The 23,447-nt window shown below is 36.5% G+C and overlaps 1 protein-coding gene across 2 annotated transcripts in view; it reads right to left on the bottom strand.

The window, feature by feature from the left end:
* Nucleotides 1-19,775, bottom strand: part of FAAH2 (fatty acid amide hydrolase 2) — a 69,007-nt gene extending 49,232 nt beyond the window's left edge. Inside the window, exons 1-2 of one of the 2 annotated variants that reach the window (XM_011371470.2) lie at nucleotides 19,426-19,775; nucleotides 12,855-12,937 (exon numbers count right to left, since the gene is read on the bottom strand). In XM_011371470.2, coding sequence (XP_011369772.1) covers nucleotides 12,855-12,937; nucleotides 19,426-19,617 — 275 coding nt within the window. In that variant the 5' untranslated portion in view covers nucleotides 19,618-19,775. Of the gene's footprint in view, nucleotides 1-12,854; nucleotides 12,938-19,107; nucleotides 19,244-19,425 lie in introns of those variants that run through there. The other variant, XM_023537441.1, reaches the window with a different exon arrangement.
* Between the last annotated feature and the right edge of the window lie 3,672 nt (nucleotides 19,776-23,447).

Genomic DNA, 23,447 nt, shown 5'->3' with positions numbered 1-23,447 from the left:
AAATGGCAGTATTTCATCTCTTCTTATGGCTGAGTAATACTCTATTGTATATATGTACCACAGCTTCTTTATCCAATCATCTATCATAGGACACTTCGGTTGCTTCTATGTCCTGGCCACAGTGAATAATGCTGCTATGAACATTGGTGTGCAAATATATTTTTGGATATGTTTTTGGATATATGTTTTTGGATATATATACAAGTCTTTGGGGTAAATACCTGGTAGAGGGATTGCTGTATATGGTAGATCAATTCTTAGTTTTTTTGAGGAACTGCCATACTATTTTCCATAGTGACTGTACCAATTTGCAGTCCCACTAGTAGTGCATGAGGGTTCCTTTTTCTCTGCATCCTCTCCAACACTTTTTACAACTGGTCCTGTTGATAATATAAAGCTAACCCTTTGAACCAGTGATTCCTTTTTTAGAAATTCATCTAAAGTACAATAATCCAACATACTGAAAAAATATATATGAAAGGTGGTCATTGAATCATGATTTGTATTGGGAAAAATGTGAAATTAGCTCATCACAAAATAAATTATTATATTATTTATATTATATTATAAATTATATTATTAAACTTTTATGGATGGCTGTACAATCAATAATAGTGATGTTTTCTAAGAGTTTTTATTGTTCTTCAAAAATTCTTATGATGTAAACTCATTTAATTTTAATGAAAAGAGGAGGTCACAGTGTTATGTTTCTAGTCTAGTTTCGATAATGTGAAAAATATACATGCATTTGTAAGCAAACCAAGTGTTAACAATGAATAACAACTTTTGGTGCTAAGATTATAGGTAAATTATTTTTGTTACTTTCTTGTCTTTTGCAAATGTTCTACAATAGGTGTATATTACAGGAATGCTCAGAAACATAAAATTAAATCAATATGCCAAAAATAACACAGTTCAAGTGTATGTGGTAATACAATCACTAAATTACATACTACCAGTGGAACTTCTCAGTGTCTCAAGCAGTAATTCTTCAAAATAGGAATTTTAAATCCTCTAAATAAACTGCCATGTGACTTAAAAATAACTTTAATAAAGAATTGTTGGGCTCACTGGAAGCAGTGTTGATGTTTATTAATTACTTCAACAAATATTCAAAGTACTCAAACAAAAATAAATATATTCAAATCTGTGCCTTCAAAATGAACAAAAATTCTAAAGCTATCATTTCTTACTTCTGTGATCTATATAAGTTCTTTTATCTTGCTGGATTTCAGTTGCCTCAATTGTAAATTTGGGATATCTATCTAGCAGGATGGTTGTGAGGATACAGTGAAAAAATGGATACAAAGTACAGTTGGTAATGCCAAGTGTATAAGACAATATGCAAGAAAAGGAAGAAACGTGAATTCTAGAGTATGCCAGCATAATAAATGATGATGATGATGGATGATAATGATGATAGTGAATAATCATTGATATGTGACAGGCATTGCTCTAAACATTATACACTCACTCAATCTTAACAATCATGTGAGGTAGGTAACATTATTATACATAATTTACACATGAAGAAAGTCAGGCTCTGGGACATTAAGAACTGTGTCCAAGATCACACAGCTAATAACTGATGGATCCATGATTTTATATCAAGATTTAGTTGGTTCTAAAGCCTAAGAGCACAGACTCCAGACCTGAGCTGTCCAATACGGTAGTCATAAGCCATATGTTTCTATGGAGCATTTAAAAAATCGACTAGTGCAATATGTTGAAATGATAATATTTTGACATAGTTAAATAATATATGTTATTAAAATTAATTACACTTATTTTATTTTTAAATCTGGCTGTTACAATAATCAAAATTATATGTATAGCTCACATTTTATTTCTATTGTATAATACTGATCTACAGTGAGAATACATAAATTTGTACCCCAGCTATATTATTTACTGTCTCCTTAGGAGTGTTACCTAACCTTTCTACATGTCAGTTTCCTGATATAAGTAATAAAACTAATAGTATTTATCTCACAGGATTGTTGATATGATTTGATGAGCTAACACATTTGTAAATACAGCAGTGTCCAGAACATTGTAAACACTAAAATATTAATTGTTACTGGTATTATTAATATTTCTTATTAAAGACAAAGGGAACCCCAATCAGAAGGAATAAAAAATGATTCAATAAGAAAACATGACCCACTTTTGTGAAAATCTATTAAAGTATTTCTCTAACCTGTGTTTACTGAGAAGTACTCGCTCACCAACAGGGGTGGGAACCCTGCTGTCAGATTTATACTATGGAATGCTGCTATTCTTGTGTGTTGGACACCTGACCAAAGTGAAACAAATCAAATTTCTCTCTCTCTGTCTCTCTCTCTCTGTCTCTGTCTCTCTCTGTCTCTCTCTCTCCCTCCCCCTCCCTCCCTCTCTTCTTCCTTCTCTCCCTCCCTCTCTTCTTCTTCTCTCTCTCTCTCTCCCCCCCCCCCTCTCCTTCTCTCTCTCTCTCTCTCTCTCTCTCTCTCTCTCTCACACACACACACACACACACACACACACACACACACACACACACTCAGTTCAACCAAAAGAAATAGGTACCTTGGTTGTTTAGCGTTAAGACAGGGTTCTGACATTAAGAATTAATGGCAGGACACTAAAAAGAAGGCTCACACATCTACTTCTGAGAGCCCCAGAGCTACCTCAGTTCATGACCTTCCCAGGCTCTACTTGCTTAAATATCTTTTGAAGTCTGTAAAATTACTAGGATATTTATGATTATTAACTCCACTACTACCTTTCCCCCCTTAAGCTAGTCATAGTCACAGACTATATTTCAACCAAAATTATCTTAATGCACATAACTATTTAGAAACTACAGATGTTTCTGCATGTCTAGAGCTAGGTACATGGTAAATGCATTATCATTTGTCAAGCAAAAGCCTAATGCTCTGGGTGTTGCACATTCCAGGGACCTTGTAGCCACGTGCTGTCTAATTGAGAAAAGCAGGTAATTTCTGCCCTTCCTATATCTCATCCCTCACATTTTGGTTGTACATAAAAGAGGTCGGAAGGATATGAAGCTAGAGATTACCACTCCCTAGAAATAAAAGGGTTTTCAGTTACCAATTCAGAGAGATTGGGGAACCTAAGATCAGCATCTCCAACAGGAAGAAGACTGTAACTCCAGTAAAGCATCCACATGCCTAAGAGTGCTACTTCATGAAAGCTTTCCCAGATGTGAATCCTTATCCAAAGTAGAAGGCCCTGTGTGTCAGGAAAAGGGCCTGAGGTCAGGAAAGAAGACCTCAAGGAACAATGTCCCAGTCTGGAAAAAAGGAGGACCTAGAAAGAGATAGACACTAGAAGGACACAGTAGCTAAAGGAAAGTTTTGTGAGTAGGAGGTGAAAATAACTCAGGAAATTGGTCCTAAACTAAAAATGAGCCTTCGGATGATTGCAAAAAGACTCCAGTGGGGGTAACAAGCAGCTACTCATAGGAGAAAGGCATAAGATAATGCTGAAAAATTAAGGAGTGCAAGGGCCCTTACATAGAATACTTAGGAATTTGGAGATTGACACATTTAAAGCAGGAAAGTGACATAATCTATTTTGTGATTTATATATCCTTTGACTTTTACAAAGTAAAGGATATTAAAGGGGCAAAAATGAGAGCAAGAAGACTACTTCAGTAGGCAAAGCGTTGGGACTAAAGTGTCAACAGTTGGGATGGAGAAATGTGGAGAGCTACCTAGACAGTGTATACTGAGATAGTATTTAGAAGTAGAATTCATAGAGAATGGTAGAAAATTAGATTCTGATGGATGAAGAAGGAAAAATCAGGTTTTTTGTTTTTAGTTTGGCTTAGATGACAGTAGATGATGGTACTATTCACTGAGATAAAAACAGAAAGAGGGAAGGTGATGAGTTCTGTTTTAACTACTTTGATTTTGTGGTGCCCAAAGGATATCTAGGTTGTGATATCAGATAGGCAGATGTATATAACAGAATGGAGCTTAGTGGAAAGGTCTGGGAGCTAGCATTTTCCAAATAATATTTGAAGTCATGGACAATTGCAGAGGCTAAATATATTTATAATTATATGCATAAAATATAAAGGTATACATGAAATTATGGAATAAAATTTTAAGGAACAATTAAAAGTATTTCGATATAGAAGAGGCAAGTAACAAAATAATAGAAGAGAGCAATTCTATTCTAGAGGAGATACACCAGCAAGACGGCACAGTAGGAAATACCAGCCCTCGTCCTCCCACAAAATAAAACAACAATTAGATAGCTATCTATGAAACAAAAGAGGCCTTGGAGGACTCAAGAATACAATTAAGAAAAAATAAGCATGCAGAAAGGATTGCTGGAGAGAACACCATAGTGGAGATGTTTGAAGACAGCTAGGAACAAAAGTGGGCAGAGGCTATCTGTATCACCCATGCAGGGGATCACATGGTAGTCCCCAATGGCCTGCTCTGTGGAGGACTATAGCAGCCTTTTCTGCTGAGGACCTCAATAGCTTCCACAACAACGGTGGACTCCCTGAGGCTTTCACAGCAGAGGATCACGCAGTGTTCATCAGCACAGACCCCAACAGACTGCTCTGCATGAACACCAGGGGCCTTTGCCACTGAGGTAACCAACAACTGTCACCAACATGAACCCTCCATAGAGGGAAAGACTACTGTATCTGCTCCAAAAAGAGTTTCTATTGTATTACTCTGGAATCAGGATTGTCAGCTGCCCAACCCCACATATATTTCATACCCTAGAGCAATGGCTGCTCCATGTGTACTTGCACTTCAGACCCCAGCTCTGCAGCCACTCTGCACATGCCCACTTTCCATAACCTAGCTCCAAATCCTGATATATGAACTCCCACTGCTCAGAAACTGGAGCCACCACTGCTGCAGGCCAGACAGAAACCTGGACTTCAGAGTCACTGTCCACATATGTTGACACTCCACACTCAGGTTTCATAGTAGCTCTGTATGTGCCCACATGCCAGGCATCAGAGTTACTGATTCTGTGAAGTGCCAGTGACACAGGCCCCCCTGAAACTTTGCCCTCCACAAGTATTCATGTTTGAGAATCTCATCCTATCCGTGGCTCCGTGTGTGTTCATAATCAGGCACAGGAGCCACTACCACTGCAAGCTAGCTAGTGCTTATCACTCTGTAAGAACAGACACTGGCTCTGTGTCTATTCCACAGGTGTCCATGCATCAGACACCAGTGCAGCTAACACTGTGAAATAGCCTGAGAACCAGAACGAGCATCAAAAAAGATCTCTTCAGCTAGGACATCATTCACGAGAGAAAAAGAAACCAGGAAACCTCCAGCAGAACCTCACTACCACTGCAGACACCTGCAGCTTTGGCCACCAAGGATCTCTACGCTGACCTCAACTAACAGAGCTGCAATGAAACTATGTCACTGGGATTATCCTGGAGCCAGAATCATCACACTCAACCCCACTGGCTCCTTCAAACCCACCCACAGGTGAAAGGCTTTACCCATCAAAAGCAGTCCATAAGGTGTGGAAAGTGGTAACCACACCATCAGATGTGCATATATCAACACAAAGCTACAAAGAACAACAACAACAAAAAACTTTTTAAGCATGACTCCACAAAACAAACAATAATTTTCTAGCAACCAACTACATAGAAATGAAGATCTATGAATTTCCTGAAAAAAAAATTGTTTCAAGAAGCTCAGAGAGCAACAAGAAAACATAGATCAATAACTCAATGAAATGAAAACAATACATGAACAAAATGAGAAGTTCAGCAAAGAAATAAAAATAATAAAAAAGAACTAAACAGAAATTATGAAGCTGAAAACACTAAATGAAATGAAAAATGAAACAGAGCACATCAATACCAGACTCAATCAATAAGAAGAAATAATTTGTGAACCTGAAGATGAGTCATTTAAAATTACATAGTCAATGAAGAAAAAGAATGAAAAGAATGAAGAAAACCTACATGTATTAAGGGATCCATCAAGTGAAATGTATTCATCAAACAAAATAATATTCACATTATAGAATTCCTAGAAGGAGTAGAGAGACAGAAAAAGTATCTGTGCTCTTTTGTTCATCATACCATTTTCACAATAGCCAATTTACCAATAAAACCTAAGTGTCTATATATGGATAAATGTATAAAAGAAAATGTGTTTTATATATATAAACAATGGAATATTATTTAGACATAAAAATAAGGAAATAGAGTCATCTGCAACAACATGGATGAAACTTGAGGGCATTATGCTAAGTGAAATAAGCCAGAGAAAGACAGTGTATGGGGTCAGTTTTATGGAATCTAAATATATATATATACACACACATATATATATACACACATATATATATACACACATATATATATGTAAATATATATATATTTATATATATTTACATATATATACACATATATATATGTAAATATATATATATATATTTTTTTTTTAATCGAATTCATAGAAACTGAGAGTAGAATGGTAGATGCCAGGGGCTGGGGCAGGGGAGAATGAGGAGATGTTGGTCAAAGGGTACAAATTTTCAGTTATAAGATGAATATGATTGAGGATCAAATACACAGCACAGTGACTTTAGTTTTTAATACTATACTATACACTTGAAATTTGTAAGAGAGTAAATACTACGCATTCTCACCAAAAAAAAAAGAAAACAAGGTAACTCTGTGGGTTCAAAAAATATACATATATTAAATCATCATGTAGTGCACTTTAAATATATATAACTATTTGTCAATTATATGTCAATAAATCTGGAAAAAATTAAAACATTACAAAAAGATAGCTATCCTAGAAGCCAAAGGAAGAGATTATTTCAAGAATAGGGCAATTATAATTCTGGTAATAATAGAAACATGTTACCATACGCTGAGTGCACTTCATATGTCAATGGTTATATTTTATATTTATTAATTCAGTCCTCACAGTAATCCCATAGATATGTAACATTTGCCCAATTATACTGAAGATAAAGGTAGTTTAAAGACTCACCTGAGGTCATATTGTGATATGTTACATTGTTGGCTGCTACTCAAGATCTACTTTTCCCCAGTATTAAGAGAACCTTGATTTTTTTTAGACAACTACCTTTCTCATTGGTCATATATTTTAGGGGAGTAGGTCCAATCCTCAGCCTTAACGGTGCGATTTCTTATTTGTTTAACACAATCACAGTTGATGCTATTCGACTTGCCAGAAATAGGTTTACCTAGAGGCATCTGGTCACAATTTTCTCCTTTGAGATATGAAGTATAGCAACCATCTTATGACAACGAGCCTCAAGGCAAATGAGTACATAGGTTACTGATGACATTAGTCATCTGCTGAATTAATTCTGGGGTTAATCTCCCTAAGGACTCCCTGCTTTATGGGATAATATATTTCTTTATTGTTTTAAGCCATTCTGATTTCATTTGCAGTGAAAATCATCTAAACTGACAGAGTTGGCAGGTTGTTTTCAATTGAGTAGTAGAGTCAGAAGCTAGTTTCAGTGAGTGTCAGCATAAACAGGAGGTAGAGATTTAGAGAAAGTAATTGTTGACTATATTTTATAGAAGCCTGCCTATGTCAGAAGAATGAGATCATTATGACAGCCAGTTAGTTATAGCAAGATATTCATCTGAAAATATCATAATTTGGCTCTTAAAAATACACAGAATCTGGCTACCTGAAGGTACTGCATTAGAGCAGTCAGAGTCCAGGCTTTGGAGACTAAGTTATCTGTGATGGCTATGTGACCTAGCAAGTGACAACTTTCTAAACCTCCATTTCACCGTCTATAAAATGGGATAATAGTAAGACCTACAAGCTTTGTCAATGTATACAACACAGTACTGAGCACACAGGAGACACTCAATAAAAGGTGGCTATTACTATCATCATTACTAATATCATCACATTCTCTTGACAGCCAATAAAATTTGTCAGGAAATTCAAAGGATTAGGATTATAGCAGATTAGGCCAAAGCCAAATTGCTCAAATCAGAGCTCAGAGAATCGGCAACACAAAATTTAGGAAATATTCTGCAAGCCTTTATATCAGAAAAACAATGAGAAGAACTACAGCAGGTACTTCTTCAACATATCCTACTGGTAAATCAGCACCAGTAAAACTAGTATGACATTGGTGGTGGTAAGACAGGGTTCCTGGAACACTTGACAGCTAGGAATTTCCCAGCTGGGTGGCACAGGTCAGTCAGACTCAAAAGTCCTTTTCCTCCCAAGTACAAGACAGAAGTAGCAATATATACTTTCCAAAGGTCTTAAAAGCCCCATCATTAATATTGCCCAAACTTAAGCCACACATAATCAGTAAAAGCAGAGAACTCTAAGAGGAGTTTGTTATGGGCAGAAAGGAAACTAGGTACTGTCACCCATGGGCTCAATGCCACAGGCAGAACTAAACCCCTGACACTAAAGAAACCCCCAGAATTTCAGCCTATCTAAAGCCAGGTACCCCAGAGAAGAATCCTCACCCCTGCCTCTATGGACACAGGCTAAAAATGAGTCATAAGGTGGTCACACCAGAATAATACATAGGCTACACAGTATGGGGTGGGTGAAAGACTGTACTGAGGTCTGAGAGGGCTTTTTTCATACTATATATCCTGAACTCCTGCCCCGACCCAGTGATCTCAGTAGAGCAGAAGGGAGGAGAGCAAAATCCAAGGATTCCAACCCCATGTTCAGGCGAAAAGCTATACAGTATCTTTACTTGTATAGCAGAAGCTATACAGACTGCCGCCATCATCTGGTTTAGTCTTATTCATTTTTCAGAGTTCTGTTTTTATATCACTTCCTCCGGAGAGCCTTCCCCGACACCTTTCCAGTCCTGGATAGGTACAGCTCCTCTGTGCTTCTACAGTATTGTCTTCTTACCCTATCAGAGTCTTAATTCGACTGTGCTATGAACAATAGGTACTTGTATGTTGCAACCAGTAGACTGGGAAGTGAAATAGGTCAGGCTCTGTGTTTTATTCACCTTTATATCTTCCAACACCTAGCACGGTGTCAGGCACATAGTAGGCACTGAACAAATATTTGTGGGATAAATGAATGAAAGCGTTGGGTACTTTAGAAACATTTAATTTTGTAAAACTATACACCTCGAGGGGCCATATTAAGTTCTCATTTATAAAGAATGAAACAAAGCCTCAGAGAGGTTCAGAGATATATCATACAACTGCTAAATAGCAGAGGAAGAAACCCAACTTGGATCCTTGACTCTATACATATGTACTTTTGCTAATCTTACCACTTCTGGGCTCTAAGTCTCCCAGACAGTTTTCCTGGCCATTTTCCATGTTATTCAGTATTAGGAAGATATATCTACTGGCTAGAATGCATGATCGTACATGCTGCAGGGAGCAAGGTGTAAAACTCATAGCTAAAACTCACAGTTGATCACAATCCAAGATGACTTGAAAAGCTTGCAGAGGATTAGAGGAAGCTGCATTTTGAGTTCAAAGGTGAACACATTCTAAGAACAGATATCTTAAGGTATCATCTAATCAACTACTACATGTCGAATCATGTGCTAGATAATACAAATACCAAAATAATAAGATGATCCCTGCCATTGAGGAGCTCAATCTGGTAGGTCATACAATTAAAAGAACAGTGGCAATGCAGCCTCCAACCAAGCATTCTATACCACCACTTTATGATGAACTCAGAAAACTGTTTTCTATTGCCAACTGGCGCCCTCTTAGATCCTTCAAACACAAGGTGCTAGAAGACTGGAAGACAAAGAAGTGAAGAGATCTGCTTCATCCAGTTTGCTTGTTGTTGTTCTTGATAACACTGTTGTAACAACGGCCTCTGATCCAGGCAAAAGTAGGTGTTTCCAGCTTCCTCTTTATGCAATCTAGAACCAGTCTCACTACACCCCTTACAGATACCAGTATTAGTCAGCTGGCAACTGCTGCTCAGAGGTCTGAATCGCAGCTCTGCTCTTTAAGCTTCTGAGGTATGAGCAGCAGCCAGGCAGTATCCTCTTCTCATGTATCTGGGTCCTAGCTCTGCAGGCACCTCCTTTGAGCTTCTAAATTCTGATAATCCCAATCTCTTCCCTTTGTTCTCTCAGATCTAGAGGTGGTAGCTGTTTCCTGCACTCATTATCTCTGTGTTGCTCCAGTGCTATAATTTTGGTTTTTTTTTTCATTCCTTAAACACTTATTTCAACAAATCTGTATATTATATTCTTTAAAATAGCGTGGTTTTGGACCCTGCATGAAATGCGAGTGACAAGAGCACAATGTGCTCTAGGAGCTCAGAGGTAGACACCTCATTTAAACTGAGATGATTAAATAAAGTAAAATTAAGATTTGAGCTGAGTTCTCAAAAAATAATTCAGCCAAATATAAAAGAAATGGGGAAAGGAAATGTATTCCAGGCAGAAAGAAAACATATTCAAAGTTAGGGAGATTAGAGAGAGCACAGCAGGTCAGAGGAAGTGAAGTAGCTCAGTATGCTACAGAATAGGAAGTAACAGAGAATGCTGGCATGATGAGAAATGAGAAGAGCCAGTAAAACTTGATAACTGACTGAAGTTAAGAGACAGACTTTGGAAAGGAAGGAATAAGGTGGATCCCAGGGTTGCATCCAGGTATCTTGCTTGTGTGACTAGGTGGAAGAACAGGTTTGGGAAGAAGATGGTACAGTGATAAATATTTTCTGATCAGTCAATCAAGAATAGAAAGAGAAAACTAGGAACCAGCAGATTTAGAGTCCATATTTTCTGCTTCTACTTTTCTTCGTAGCTGTGTGACTGCAATCACTGAGAGCCAGTTTTAGTACCAAGTAAACTACAGATAGCAATACAGTAGAACTGTGTATAATCATGAGGATAGCTTCATTTATTGAGCTCCTGTTGTAATAACAACCATTACAATAACAATAGCTAAACTGATTGATTGATGTAAGGTTCTGTGTTGGGTGCTTTACATATATTTTTCATTCATTTTAATGCCAATATTATAAATTTCAAATAAAATAGAAACATCATAATTAGCACAAGAAAGCCATTTTGGTGTGTGCTAAGGGAGGCAGGAAAAAAACACTGATGTTACACATAGCATGGACAAACTTAACAAAATTATATTTAAACATCTCTCCTAGAAGTATCTGTCTTCTCTCTCTCCAAATCTTCAATCCCTTGACACATACTGCCTGCCCCATTTCTTCCACCTACCCACCCCCAGCAGCCTCTCCACTCTCTTCTTTGTAGGCCCACATCATCACTCACTTTCAATGAGAATGGCAATTTAATTATTTCACACAGAAACAAGTTCCACAACAAAAGACCCCCTTCCTTAGGACTCATACTCCTTAAAATACAATAGAAAAATATAAATAAGAGAATTTCCTTCTCTCTCTCAGATGTTTAAATATATACTCTGTCAATGAATTAACTACAAACCACATTTCAAATAAAAACCCAGCGCAGAATCTGAGGAAATATCTCTGGATGATGGGATCAGTACAGAGCTGGTCCATAGAAGAAGGAAAGGGACAAGGAAGAGCTCCTGGAACATAAAGACTCTCTGCACTTCTGTTTCTGTGAACTTTGGCATCAGATGTCTGTACATTTGTATTACGGCTCTGTCACATAGTAGCTGTGTGACCCTAGGTAACTAACTTAACTTCTCTGGGACACATTTTTCACAACTATAACGTAGGAAATATAATTTTTTTTGGAAAAGCTGTTGAAGTGTTAAATAAGAAAGAATATATAAACTAAACCATAAAGCAAAAATCCATTTGATGTAGTGTTCATATTTCATAAAAAATATTTTAAATGTTTATAATTTTATAATACTGGTTATTTTTTATTTTATTTATATATACAGTAACCATCTATGTCAAGTGATAATAGTTTTCAAAATTTTGTTGCAATATAAACTTTCATTTAAAACTAATTGACTTAAGTTAAAATAAGTTATTTAATTTTAATAAGTATATTAACAATTTCAGAGTTGCTGTGCAAAAAAGACAAGAATCTTTTTTTTAATAGGAACCATTTTTATTAAACTTTGTCAGAGAATGTGATAGGTAGATACCATTTGGCGCCTGAACCTGAAGCTAATTATTCCTGGTTCTATAAATTAGTTAGTTAATATCTTTGATCAAATTTAATTTTGAAAATTGATTTGCCACATGACAGTGATGATCGCATAATCCAAGACCAGTACAGATGTTAAACAAGAACACATAAAAACTTACAAGCAATGTGGCTTACTAAAAAAGACAAGAATCTTAAAGGTGCTATATGAATGACTGAGATCAGGAAAATGCCACCCTATGTCACGGTATGATAAGAACTGTGCTGTGTAGGATGCCACAGAAAAACAAATTCAAGTTTTGTCTTTCTAATACCTCACAGCTCCCTAGAAGGGTTTACTTGGCAAATGAGACATATAAATCAGACACCTAATACCTTTTTAAAATAGCATATGCTATACTAAATCCACATCAGAAAATGTGGTAGTAAGGGAAGTTTCTCCTATTAGAGTAGCTATCAGACTCATTAATTCAGTAAGCATTCAGTGATGCCTACCAAGTTTTAGACCTTGTTCTGGATGTTGTATATGTAAAAATCAAGGAAATGTATTCCTCGCCATCAAAGATCTTAAAGTCAATGAGGGGCGAGGGGTGAGAGGAGGCAGGCACATAAGCATAAAAGCTCAACAAAGGGCAGGAAGTGCTGAATTATAAGTCAGGGAAGGTCCCAGTGGGAAACCAAAGGAAGGACACAGGGAAGAGGAATCCAGGAAATATGCCAAGATGGCAATGGCCAAAGAAATAGAAAAACCACGAAAGAGTAAAAATGCTTACCGGTATTTTACAATTCCGTTGATCAGTGGGTTCACATCCATAATTCTGCTGATATAAGCCTGAATAACATCTATGCATTTCACCTACAAAATATAATAATTTATTTAACAGGTGTTTATTTAAAGAACAACGTATCCATTCAACAATGTGTAACGAAAGCCTTCTATGTGCATTAATCGCTTTTTATTTAGGACATCTTCAATGAATTATCCAGTGCAGTCTACTGTGAGGGGGTAAATGATATTTTCTTTCAAGCTAAGAAGTCAGAAATATACCAGCATTAGAACGCTATGAAAAACAGGTCTGGATGAAAAGTGTAAACTCCCATCTAAGTAAATAGAAATTAGAGTCCAGAGATATTATCTATATGTACTCAACTAGTACATATTTTTCTAGTGAATAACTAATAAAATGATAGATATCATTTTATAGTAATACCCTAAAACTTAACATTATACATAATCTTTGCCAAGTCTAGGAGTTGAGGAGTGGAGATGTAAAAATGCATTAAGGCACAGTCTCAAAATAAAATAAAGGACACCAAGTTAAATTTTAATTTCAGATGAATAGATAATAATTTTTAGTATAAGTATGTCCCAAATATTGCAAGGGGATAATTATACTAAAAATCATGTTTATCTGAAATTAAAATTTAACTTGGTGTCCTGTATTTTTTTTTTTGCTAACTCTGGCAACCTTTGGCCAAGGATCCTTAGGTTAGGAATGTGAAAACAGGTAAGACAGGTAAACCACCTGGGGGGAATCTTAGGATTAGTATTTACTTATTATGTACAATTATAGTTTCAATGGTAATTCTTATATATGGGACAATAAGCATTAAGAAATTAAAAAGCAAAGTAGAACTCCCAAATAAAGAGGAAAGAAAATGAAATAAAAAGAAACTAGATCAAGCCAGAAAAAAATAAGGAAAGAGAAAAGGAGAAAGTAAGTATAATAAATTGTAAACATGATATCAAATGGAAAGAATTAAACCAATAACATTATAATAAGTGAGGAATGAATTCCTCTATCAAAGGGCAGAGACTTATCAAATTTGGTTGGGAAAAAAATCAGCTCAGCTGTATATTGTTTACAAGAAATTCACCTGGTACAGAAAGACAATGAAAAGTTAAAAATAAAGGTATGGACAAAGATATATTAGGTAAATTTAAACAAGAAAGCATAGACAGTACCATTACTATCAGATAAAGCAAATTTCTTTTTTAGGGAAGGAGTCTGATTATGCATTTCTCCCTTTTCTATTGGCATTTTTTATTCGTTTCATATACAGCACAATGTTTAAATATTTATATAATTTTTGTAGTGATCCCATCAGTTACTCTAGCACTCAGCTGGCACCACACGCATCCATTTAAATATTACTGACTGTATTCCTCATGTGGTACTAATTTGTACTTCATCCTTCACCTTTTTCACCCAGCCCCCATCCTCTCCACTCTGGCAATCACCACTTTGTTCTCTGTATCTGTGTGTCTATTTTCATTTTGTTTGTTAGCTTCTTTTGCTCCTTAGATTCCACATATAAGTGAAATCATATTGCATTTGTCTTTGCCTGGCTTAATTCACTTAGAATAATAATACCCTCCACATACATCCATATTGTCACAAAAGGCAAGATTTCATATTTTTTTTTTGTGGTTGAGTACTATTCCATTGTATATATGTACCGACCTCGAGCATCTTTTCATATGTCTACTGGCCATCTATATATCCTCTTTGGAAAAAATACCAATTCAGGTCTTCTGCTCATTTTTTAATTGGATTGTTTATATTTTTTGTGTTGAGTTCTTCATTTTGGATATTAATTGCTTATCAGATGTATCATAGGCAAATATCTTCTCCCATTCAGTAGGCTGTATTTTTGTTTTGTTGATGGTTTCCATTGTAAGGCTATCAATTAAAATTGAAGGTGAGAAAAAGAGCTTCCCAGACAAGAAAAAGCTAAAGGAATTCATCACCAACAGCCACTACTACAAGAAATGTTAAACTGCCTTCCTTAAAAAGAAGGGGGAAAACAAACAAAAACATAAATATGAATAAAGAAATGGCAATAACTATATACCTATCAATAATCACTTTAATATAAATGGATAACATGCTCTAAATAAAAGCCATAGAGTAGCTGAATGGATAAGAAAACAAGACCCACACACATGCTGTCTACAAGAGACCCACTTCAGATCAAAAGACACACACGAACTGAAAGTAAAGAGATGGAAAAAGATATTTCACAGAAATGGAAATTTAAAAAAGCTAGGTTAGCAATACTTATACCAGACAAAATAACTTTAAAACAAAGGCCATAATAAGAGACAAAGAAGGACATGTCATAATAATAAAGGGATCAATACAACAAGAAGATATAACCTTAGTAAACATAAACACCCAACACAGGAACACCTTCATATATAAAGCAATTATGGACCAACATAAAAGGAGAGATCAACAGTAATACAGTCATTGTAGGGGATTTTAACACCTCACTGACAGCAATGGACGGATCTTCCAGACAGAAAATCAACAAGGAAACAGCAACCTGAAATGACACACTATACAAGATGGATTTAACTGACGTTTTCTGAGTTTTTCACCCCAAAGTAACAGAATATACATTCTTCTCAAGTGCACATGGAACATTTCCCAGGATTGACCAAATGTTGGGCCACAAAATAAGTCTTAATAAATTTAAGAAGACTGAAATCATATCAAGCATCTTTTCTGATCATAATGGGACGAAACTAGAAATCGATTACAAGGAAAAAAAAACCTGAAAAATACACAAACACACAGAGGCTAAATAACATGCTACTAAACAATGAATGGATTAACAATGAGATCAAGGAAGAAATCAAAAGATACCTTGAGACACGTGAAAATGAAAACATGTAAGGCCAAATAAACAAACAATCCAGTTTAAAAATGAGTAGAAGACCTGAATACACATTTCTCCCAAGAGGACATACAGATGGCCAAGAGACATATGAAAAGATACTTAAGGTCACTAATCATCTTAGAAATGCAATGAGATATCCCGTCACACCTATCAGATGTCTGTCATCGATAAATCCCAAAACAATTGTTGGTGAGGATGTGGAGAAAAGGGAACCCTTGCACACTGTTTGAGATTACAAATTGGTAAAGCTACTATGGAAAACTGTTTGGAGGTTCCTCAAAAAATTGAAAGTAGAACTACCTTATGACCCAGGAATTCCACTTCTGGTATTTATCTAAAGAAATCCAAGACACTACTTCGAAAAGATGTATGTATTCCTATGTTCACTGCAGTATTATTTACAATAGCCAAGGTGTGGAAGCAACCTAAGTACCCATCAGTAGATGACTGGATAAAGAGGAGGTAGTATATATAAACAATTGAATATTACTTGGCCATAAAAAATAATGAAATCTCATCATTTGCAACAACATGAATGGACCTAGAAGGTATTATGCTAAGTGAATTAAGCCAGACAAAGACAAATACCATATGATTTCACTTATATGTGGAATCTAGAAACAAACAAACAAAATAAACAAACAAAACCTCCAGAAACAGACATAGTATACAGAGAACTGATGGTTGCCAGATGGGAGGGGGTGTTGAAGGATTGGGTGAAAAAGGCGAGAGATTAAGAAGTACAAATTGGTAGTTATAAAATATTCACAGGATGTAGAGTATGGTATAGGAAACATAGCCAGTATTATTGTAATAAATATATATGGTGTCAGATGAGTACTAGAATTATTGGGGTGAGTACTTGTAAAGTATGTAAATGTCTATTCACTATGCTATATACCTGAAACTAAATTAATATTGAATGTCAACTATAACTGAAAAAAATAAAAATTAAAAAGTATACATTGTGTGATTATTAGATGCAAAGTCAATTATCAAATGCAAAGTTTGTTTATTTACTGGATGTATATCAATTTTATATTTTGTAAGTAATTGTCTAAATTGTTTGAAAGTATATCTTGAATTTATTGGGGTAGTAATATTATTAATTTTGTTTTTTATTGTATAGATTATGCTCCCATTACTAAAGAATTTATAAAGAAACCCCTAATGGCATGGAAATAATAATTTTGAGAAAATAACATTTTTTAATAATAAAGAGACTTTATCCTCTAAAAAAAAGGCAAACCTTTGGCCTTCAGAGATATAGGGAAAACAGACTAGCGACTTAATGGCCTTTTCAAGCCCGCAGTAATAGTATAAAGACTGAAGAAGACAAGTGCCATCCCAATTGCAAATCCATGGTAAGTAAAAGACAGAAAAATACTTGAATTTTCCGAGGAAGGTCTCAAGGTAAATTGAAGATATCTGTACTTTAGAACTTTTCTTCACTCATTGTACAGGATTTACCCATTCATGTATCATTAGGCACCAAATGATAATATCTGAATGCATATGGGTAACATCTGAGTGAATAGATACAGTCTGTTGGAGTTAATACTCTTTAAATAGGTAATATTGTCAATTCCCTTATATTTACACTTCTTTCTTGATCTTAGAGTAATGTCTTGCTGTTTAATAAGAGAATTGGAGATAAAACATACAAAGTTCCTAGTACACAGTAGGCATTCTTATAAAGATAGCTGTTTATTATTCCATCTAGCACCCTAGAATTGAACAAAAGTACTGGAACTGACCCAGTCTCACATTAAATACTAGGTCAAATCATTATTAATTTTATAATGGCTTCCTCCCAGTCTCTGGCAATAAGACCAACAGGAAGCCAGCTTTCTCAAATATTCAGTGATGTAGGGCAGTGTTTCTTAATCTTGGTACTGTTGACATTTTGGTTCAGTTAATTCTTTGTTACGGCATGGGCTATTCTGTGTATTGTGGTATGTTTAGGAGCATCCCTGGTCTCTACCCACTGATGCAAAAGCACCTTCACCCAGTTGTGATACCCAAAAATGTCACTAGACATTGCCACATGTCCCTCAACTGCCCTAGTTGAGAGTCACTTCTCTAGAGAAATGAGGGAAGTGTCAAGAAAGGGCAGAAGTTGTTATTGTCCACATTGTGGCAGGCAGAACCTTGCAGGGACTGAAGGAAGACCAGGACAAATAAGACCTCATGACCTGTCCACTTAATACTTTCAGAACACTATTATATAAACTCTATGTAGACGATCTCTTCTCGTCGGTGAGCAAAAACATAGTAATAATGGCTGTCATTTCCAAAAACCTGATGATGATAATAATAGCCCAGACTTATATAGGACTATTATGCGAGGCAGTGTTTTTAAGAGTTTTACATATATGAATTTAATTAACCCTCGCGACAACTCTATAAGGTAGATTCTATTATCAAGTTTATTTTCTCTGCGGAATATCAGAGGCACGAAAAGGTAATGGAATGTTTCCGAGACTGCATACCTAAATAGTAGGAGAGCCAGGATTTCTGAACCCAGGCAGTGTGACTGCAGAATCTAGCCTTCTCATCACTATGCTACACAGTCTACTATGGTGCCAGGTGCTTGACACGCATTATCTGCAATTGTCATGGTAATCCTTGCCCAGGGCTATAGAACTATAAAGAGACAGACCAAAATTTGAAACCTATTGTCTCTCCACTACATCATACTCCCCAACTGTTAGCAAAAGCAAGCATAGGGCACAAAAGGCTGGGAGGGCATACAGGAAAAAGGCAGGAAATGTCATTGAAAGGTTACCAGGAGCATAAAAAAGACATTCTGGATTATGATAATAAAGCAATAAGACGAAACAAAAGAGACAACAGAGGAATAAAGACGAGGGAAATAAAGAAAGAATACTACTATAATCCAAGATCTCTAGGGAATTAATTATTCATGATCCAGAAACAGATGGTCTTGCTTGCACAACTGTAGAAAGAACAATTGTTTGAGCTACTTAAATCATTGGATTAAGAATTTCCACCATTTTTTGTTTATTTGCGCAAATCGCTTTGCCTCGGGTTTCTCATATGTAACATGGGAACGATACCTAGAGAACTGCACCCGTGAGACGGAATATGTTAAAGTGCCATGCACGGCATTTGACAGGTACTATGCACTAAATATATGGCAGCTACAGCTATTATTATCCTAGGGCAGATACTACCGAGAGCAGGTATACATCTTTTAAACATAAACATCCCTTGAACAAGCAGCAGCAGGTAGGGCAGGGGCGGGAGTTGAGGGAGAGCCGGAATGCATGCTCAAGAGGGAATAAATTTCCCTGAGAAACAGTTTGTAAACCTCACCTGATTTATCCCCGTACAATTATTACGCAGAAACGGGACAAATGGGCAGGAAGGACTATGAGGAGGTGCCAAAAGAATCCAACTGAAGCCCGCAGCAGAAGCTCAGGGTATAAGCACACTACAACTCCCAGAAGTCTCCTTTTAGCCCCCAATGAATGCCTGTCCTATATCTCCCTGGTAGAGGGTGGAAAGGAAATTGATCTCCACCAAACCCAAACTCGTTACAACCATTTCCAGCACTAAACTTTCTGGCGTTTAGTTTCACTAAAAGACCTGTTTATCCACCCTCTTTTGAATCAGCCTGCATTGCACTCTCACCTTCCTCTGTCGGATCAGCTTGGCCAGCTGCACCCCCGAAAGCAGGAGTAATGGTTCACTCACAGGTCGTGTGATCATTGAGCCCAACTTGGGACCGCCAAAGGCTCGAACGGCTTGGCCTACGAGACCTATAAAAAAGCCCATAACTTGCAGGAGCCGAAACCGAATTCTGGCAGTGAACAGAGATGCCATTGCCAGCTGGATTCCTCACGGTCCTAGTGCTTGAGGGTTGCGTGCACCCTGAGCCAAATGAGGAGGAAAGACTAAGCAAGGAGGTGTTTAGGAATCCTTTCTTTTACCAGCAACTACCCGTATCTACCCACAATTCCACAGGAGCTCGTTTGTCATCATCTGATGAACCCTGAGCCAGAAATAGGGGCGGAGTAAAATCTTGCCAGCAACTGTCCGTGAGCGATGTAATACTTTGTCGTTGCTGCTGTAACCCCACCCAGAAAGAGATATGACAAAGCACGCTGGCTTCGGAGTTCTCGGTTCTGCCACTCGCTGGCCTTGGCCAGTTTACGCTGTGTTTCTGGTGCTCAGTTTGCTCAAATGAAAAATGGGAATAATTACTCTTACATCAAAGAGTTATGGTACACACTAGGTAATTAGCACAATTCACAGCAAATAGTATGTTATAAGCGGTAGTTGTTATAATTTGTTTCAGTTGTACCTGTGAAGGAAGTATTATGCTTTTGCAAGTAAATATTCAGTTATGTTTAATAACTAAATAACAAGTATATACATATTGTCTATATCTGTATTATAAGATCACAAACAGATAGTACTGATGAATAAAAACATCTCTAGCACACGCCTCTCTCCTAAACTTCAAATACTTGAATCCAGTCTGTTTGACATCTCCATGTGAATGTCTCACAGATCCTTCAAATTTAACATGTCCAAAACTCATCACTTTCTCAAATCTGCTGCTTTGCAGGGTCATAAGCGGCATTTTCATCCAGCCAGTCAGCCATGCCAAAAATCAGGAAATCATACCAGGTCCTTTCTCTTTTCATGAATAGTCACCAAGTCCAGTTAATAACTTTCCCTCTTGTCTCAGCCCTTGCTCAGATCTTGATGACATTTCCTTGAATTTCTACAAATAACCAATTGACCACCCTGCCTTTATTCCGAATGTTCTTCCTAGTATGCGGATCTGACCATGTTACTCCCCGGCAATGAGTCTGCATTGATTCCCCACTTTCGTCAGATTTAAGCCTCACTTTGTCTGATATTGAATTATCTAATGATTAGTATCTGTAACTCTCTATACCTCATCCTTAGTACATTCTGTTCCTCATGTGCTACGCTCCTGCCAAACTAAATTACCCAAACGGTCTTTCTTGTTGCCATATCTTTGCATATGCTTTCCCTACTTCCTCTTCATCTGACTCAGGACAAGAACCATCTTCTCCACGACATCTTCCCTGAACACCAAACTAGGTTTTGCGCCGCTCTTTTATAACTCCACACTCCACAGAGTAACAATATCACAGCAGTTATAACCTCTATTTACATGTTAGGTTTTTCTATCTACTTCCCATCCAGATGTAAACTCCTTGAAGAACAAGGTCACTCTAATTCATCTTCATATTGTCAGAGCCCAACACACTGCTTGTCTTGCAGTCAGTACAAGTTTGTAAATTGAAGGTATGAGTTTATGAAAGAATGAAGGCTGAAGATAGATAGGCCTTGAGCTTGGCATTTAAGGCTTTGAGTAGGCCAAATGTAAAAGCATCCCAGGAACCATCCTTTCATCTGCATAACTAAGGTGGATACTGAAGGCATCACCACAGCACTTCTAGCCTCCTTGGAAGCACCCAGTGAAATGCATATTAATCATGATAGGCACATCTGACAGGTCCTTAAACACAGCTGAGAGGGTAGATGGACAGAATCTAGGCTCCATTACAGTTTTGAGCAAATATTATAGCTGAGTGAATCATCTTTACCAGACAGAGTGTCAAAATCTTTCCTTTGTCTAACTTTTGATACTTTATCTAGATTGTAAATGACTATTATGTGAGTCTATAGTACAAAGAACACCCTTTATGGAGTATTGACCAGATAGATCTGGATTCAAATCCTATAATCCTAATCCTTAACCTACCTACCTACCTACCTGCGCTTGCAAGCGCACACACACGCACACACCCTTGTGCAAATCACTTTATTGGCTTTGAGTGTGTTTCCTACTTCGTGGTGTTACGAAGAGTAAATCAAATATGTATGTAAAGATTCTGATAGTACCTTCCCAATGCATCATAGCTCTTTATATTTTTTTGTACTGAGCAAAGAAACGCAGTCTAAGTTTAAGAAAAACAGATGAGAAAAATTATATTTTGTCCCAAAGAGGAAAAAGAATGAGAAATGCTGTTCGTGTGTGGGTGTGTGTGTGTCTAATCTTCCTATTAAAGTTGGGGAGGATTTATGTAATTCCACAATCTAGTTAAGAATTAAAAGTGGAAGATCAAGAATTATTCTTGACTCCTTCCTAAATTTCAGTTTCCACTATAGATCTTACAACTTAGTGTGTCTGCAACCTATTCTCTACTCTCCACTTACAGTGCTGCTACATGAATTATGTAATAGTTTCTTAAGTGGTCCCTTTAGTCTGTCCCTTTTCAAAACCATTCGTTACACTTAAATTTTATTTTTTTGATTAATGTTTCTATTTATACTGTTTTATTTGGCCTGTCTTTCATATCCTCATGAAAGTGGGTATTATCATTTTTACAGTTTCATAGGTGAAGAATTAATTCTCGGTATTGTTCAAATTTATATTTATTTGATTTAAAGTGATCATGGACACCTTTCTGATATGATTATGGCTCATTTATGACTTTTTTATAGTGAATTGCCGGTTCATGTCCCCTGTCAATTTTTCTATTCAGTTATCTTTAAAAACTTACTTGTTTGAGTTCTTAATTTAGTTAGGGTGTTAACCTTGTATATACCTTATATGTTTATAATATTTTCCCTAGTGAGTTGTCTTTTAATATCATTAAAAATTAAGTCAAAACATAAAGGTATTTTAAATATTGGTATAAACAAGTCTGTTTAACTTTCCCGTTGTGACTACATTCTCCAATATTATCCTTAGTATCCCTTCTCAACTGTTTATCAGTAACAACTCATTTATATTATCCTTATTGTTTGGACTTCTTTTTTGCAGAAAGTTCTTCCTACTGTACAGACAGATGCTAGCATGGAGTTGAGACCATTAAGGTTATAGTGATTGCTGTCTTTCCTAGTTTTACCACCTGCCAATTCCTCACACACACATCCTTTTCTCCAACTATACCAAAGTACTTGCAATTTCCCGAAATTGCAATTGCTATTTAAAATAATTAACATACTCTCTCATATATGTGCATGTTTTTATATATAGACTACATTGTATTGTGCTAATACAAATATTAAGATTATATCCAATGGACTAAATATCTCCCTCCCCAAATGAGTGGAAATTGTCTATGGTTAGGACCCTAACTCAGTCATCTCTATATCACCGGAGCCTGGAACAGGATTGGCACTCAAGGAGTGTTCATTTCATAATTGAATGAATTAATGGAACTATCCTAATTTTGTTTGAGATTTCCTAACAGAGTGTCCTCTCTCATGTACACAAAATGCTCAACCCACACCCATGTCCACATTACCCAATCCCCTTCTTAACCCATGACAGCCATTAATCTATTCTCCATTTCTATAATTATTATTTCATGAATATTATATAAGATAAATCATACAGCCTTGTAATTAATTGAGAATGACTACTTTCATTCAGCATAATTCACTGGAGATTCTTACAGTGTATATCGGTAGCTTTTTCCTTTTCATTGTTTAGTAGCATTCCATGATGTGGATATGCCACAGTTTGTTTAACCATCTTTCTATTGAAGAATATCTGGGTTTGTACATTTTGGGGCTATTATGAATAAAGTTGCTATGAACATTTATGTAAAGGTTTTCGTGTGAGCATAATTTTAATTTCTCCATGATAAATGCCAGAAGTG

This window comes from Pteropus vampyrus, unplaced genomic scaffold (assembly GCF_000151845.1).
Source record: "Pteropus vampyrus isolate Shadow unplaced genomic scaffold, Pvam_2.0 Scaffold191, whole genome shotgun sequence".
Classification (NCBI taxonomy): Eukaryota; Metazoa; Chordata; class Mammalia; order Chiroptera; family Pteropodidae; genus Pteropus; species Pteropus vampyrus.
This window is presented reverse-complemented; position numbering and strand designations above follow the sequence as displayed.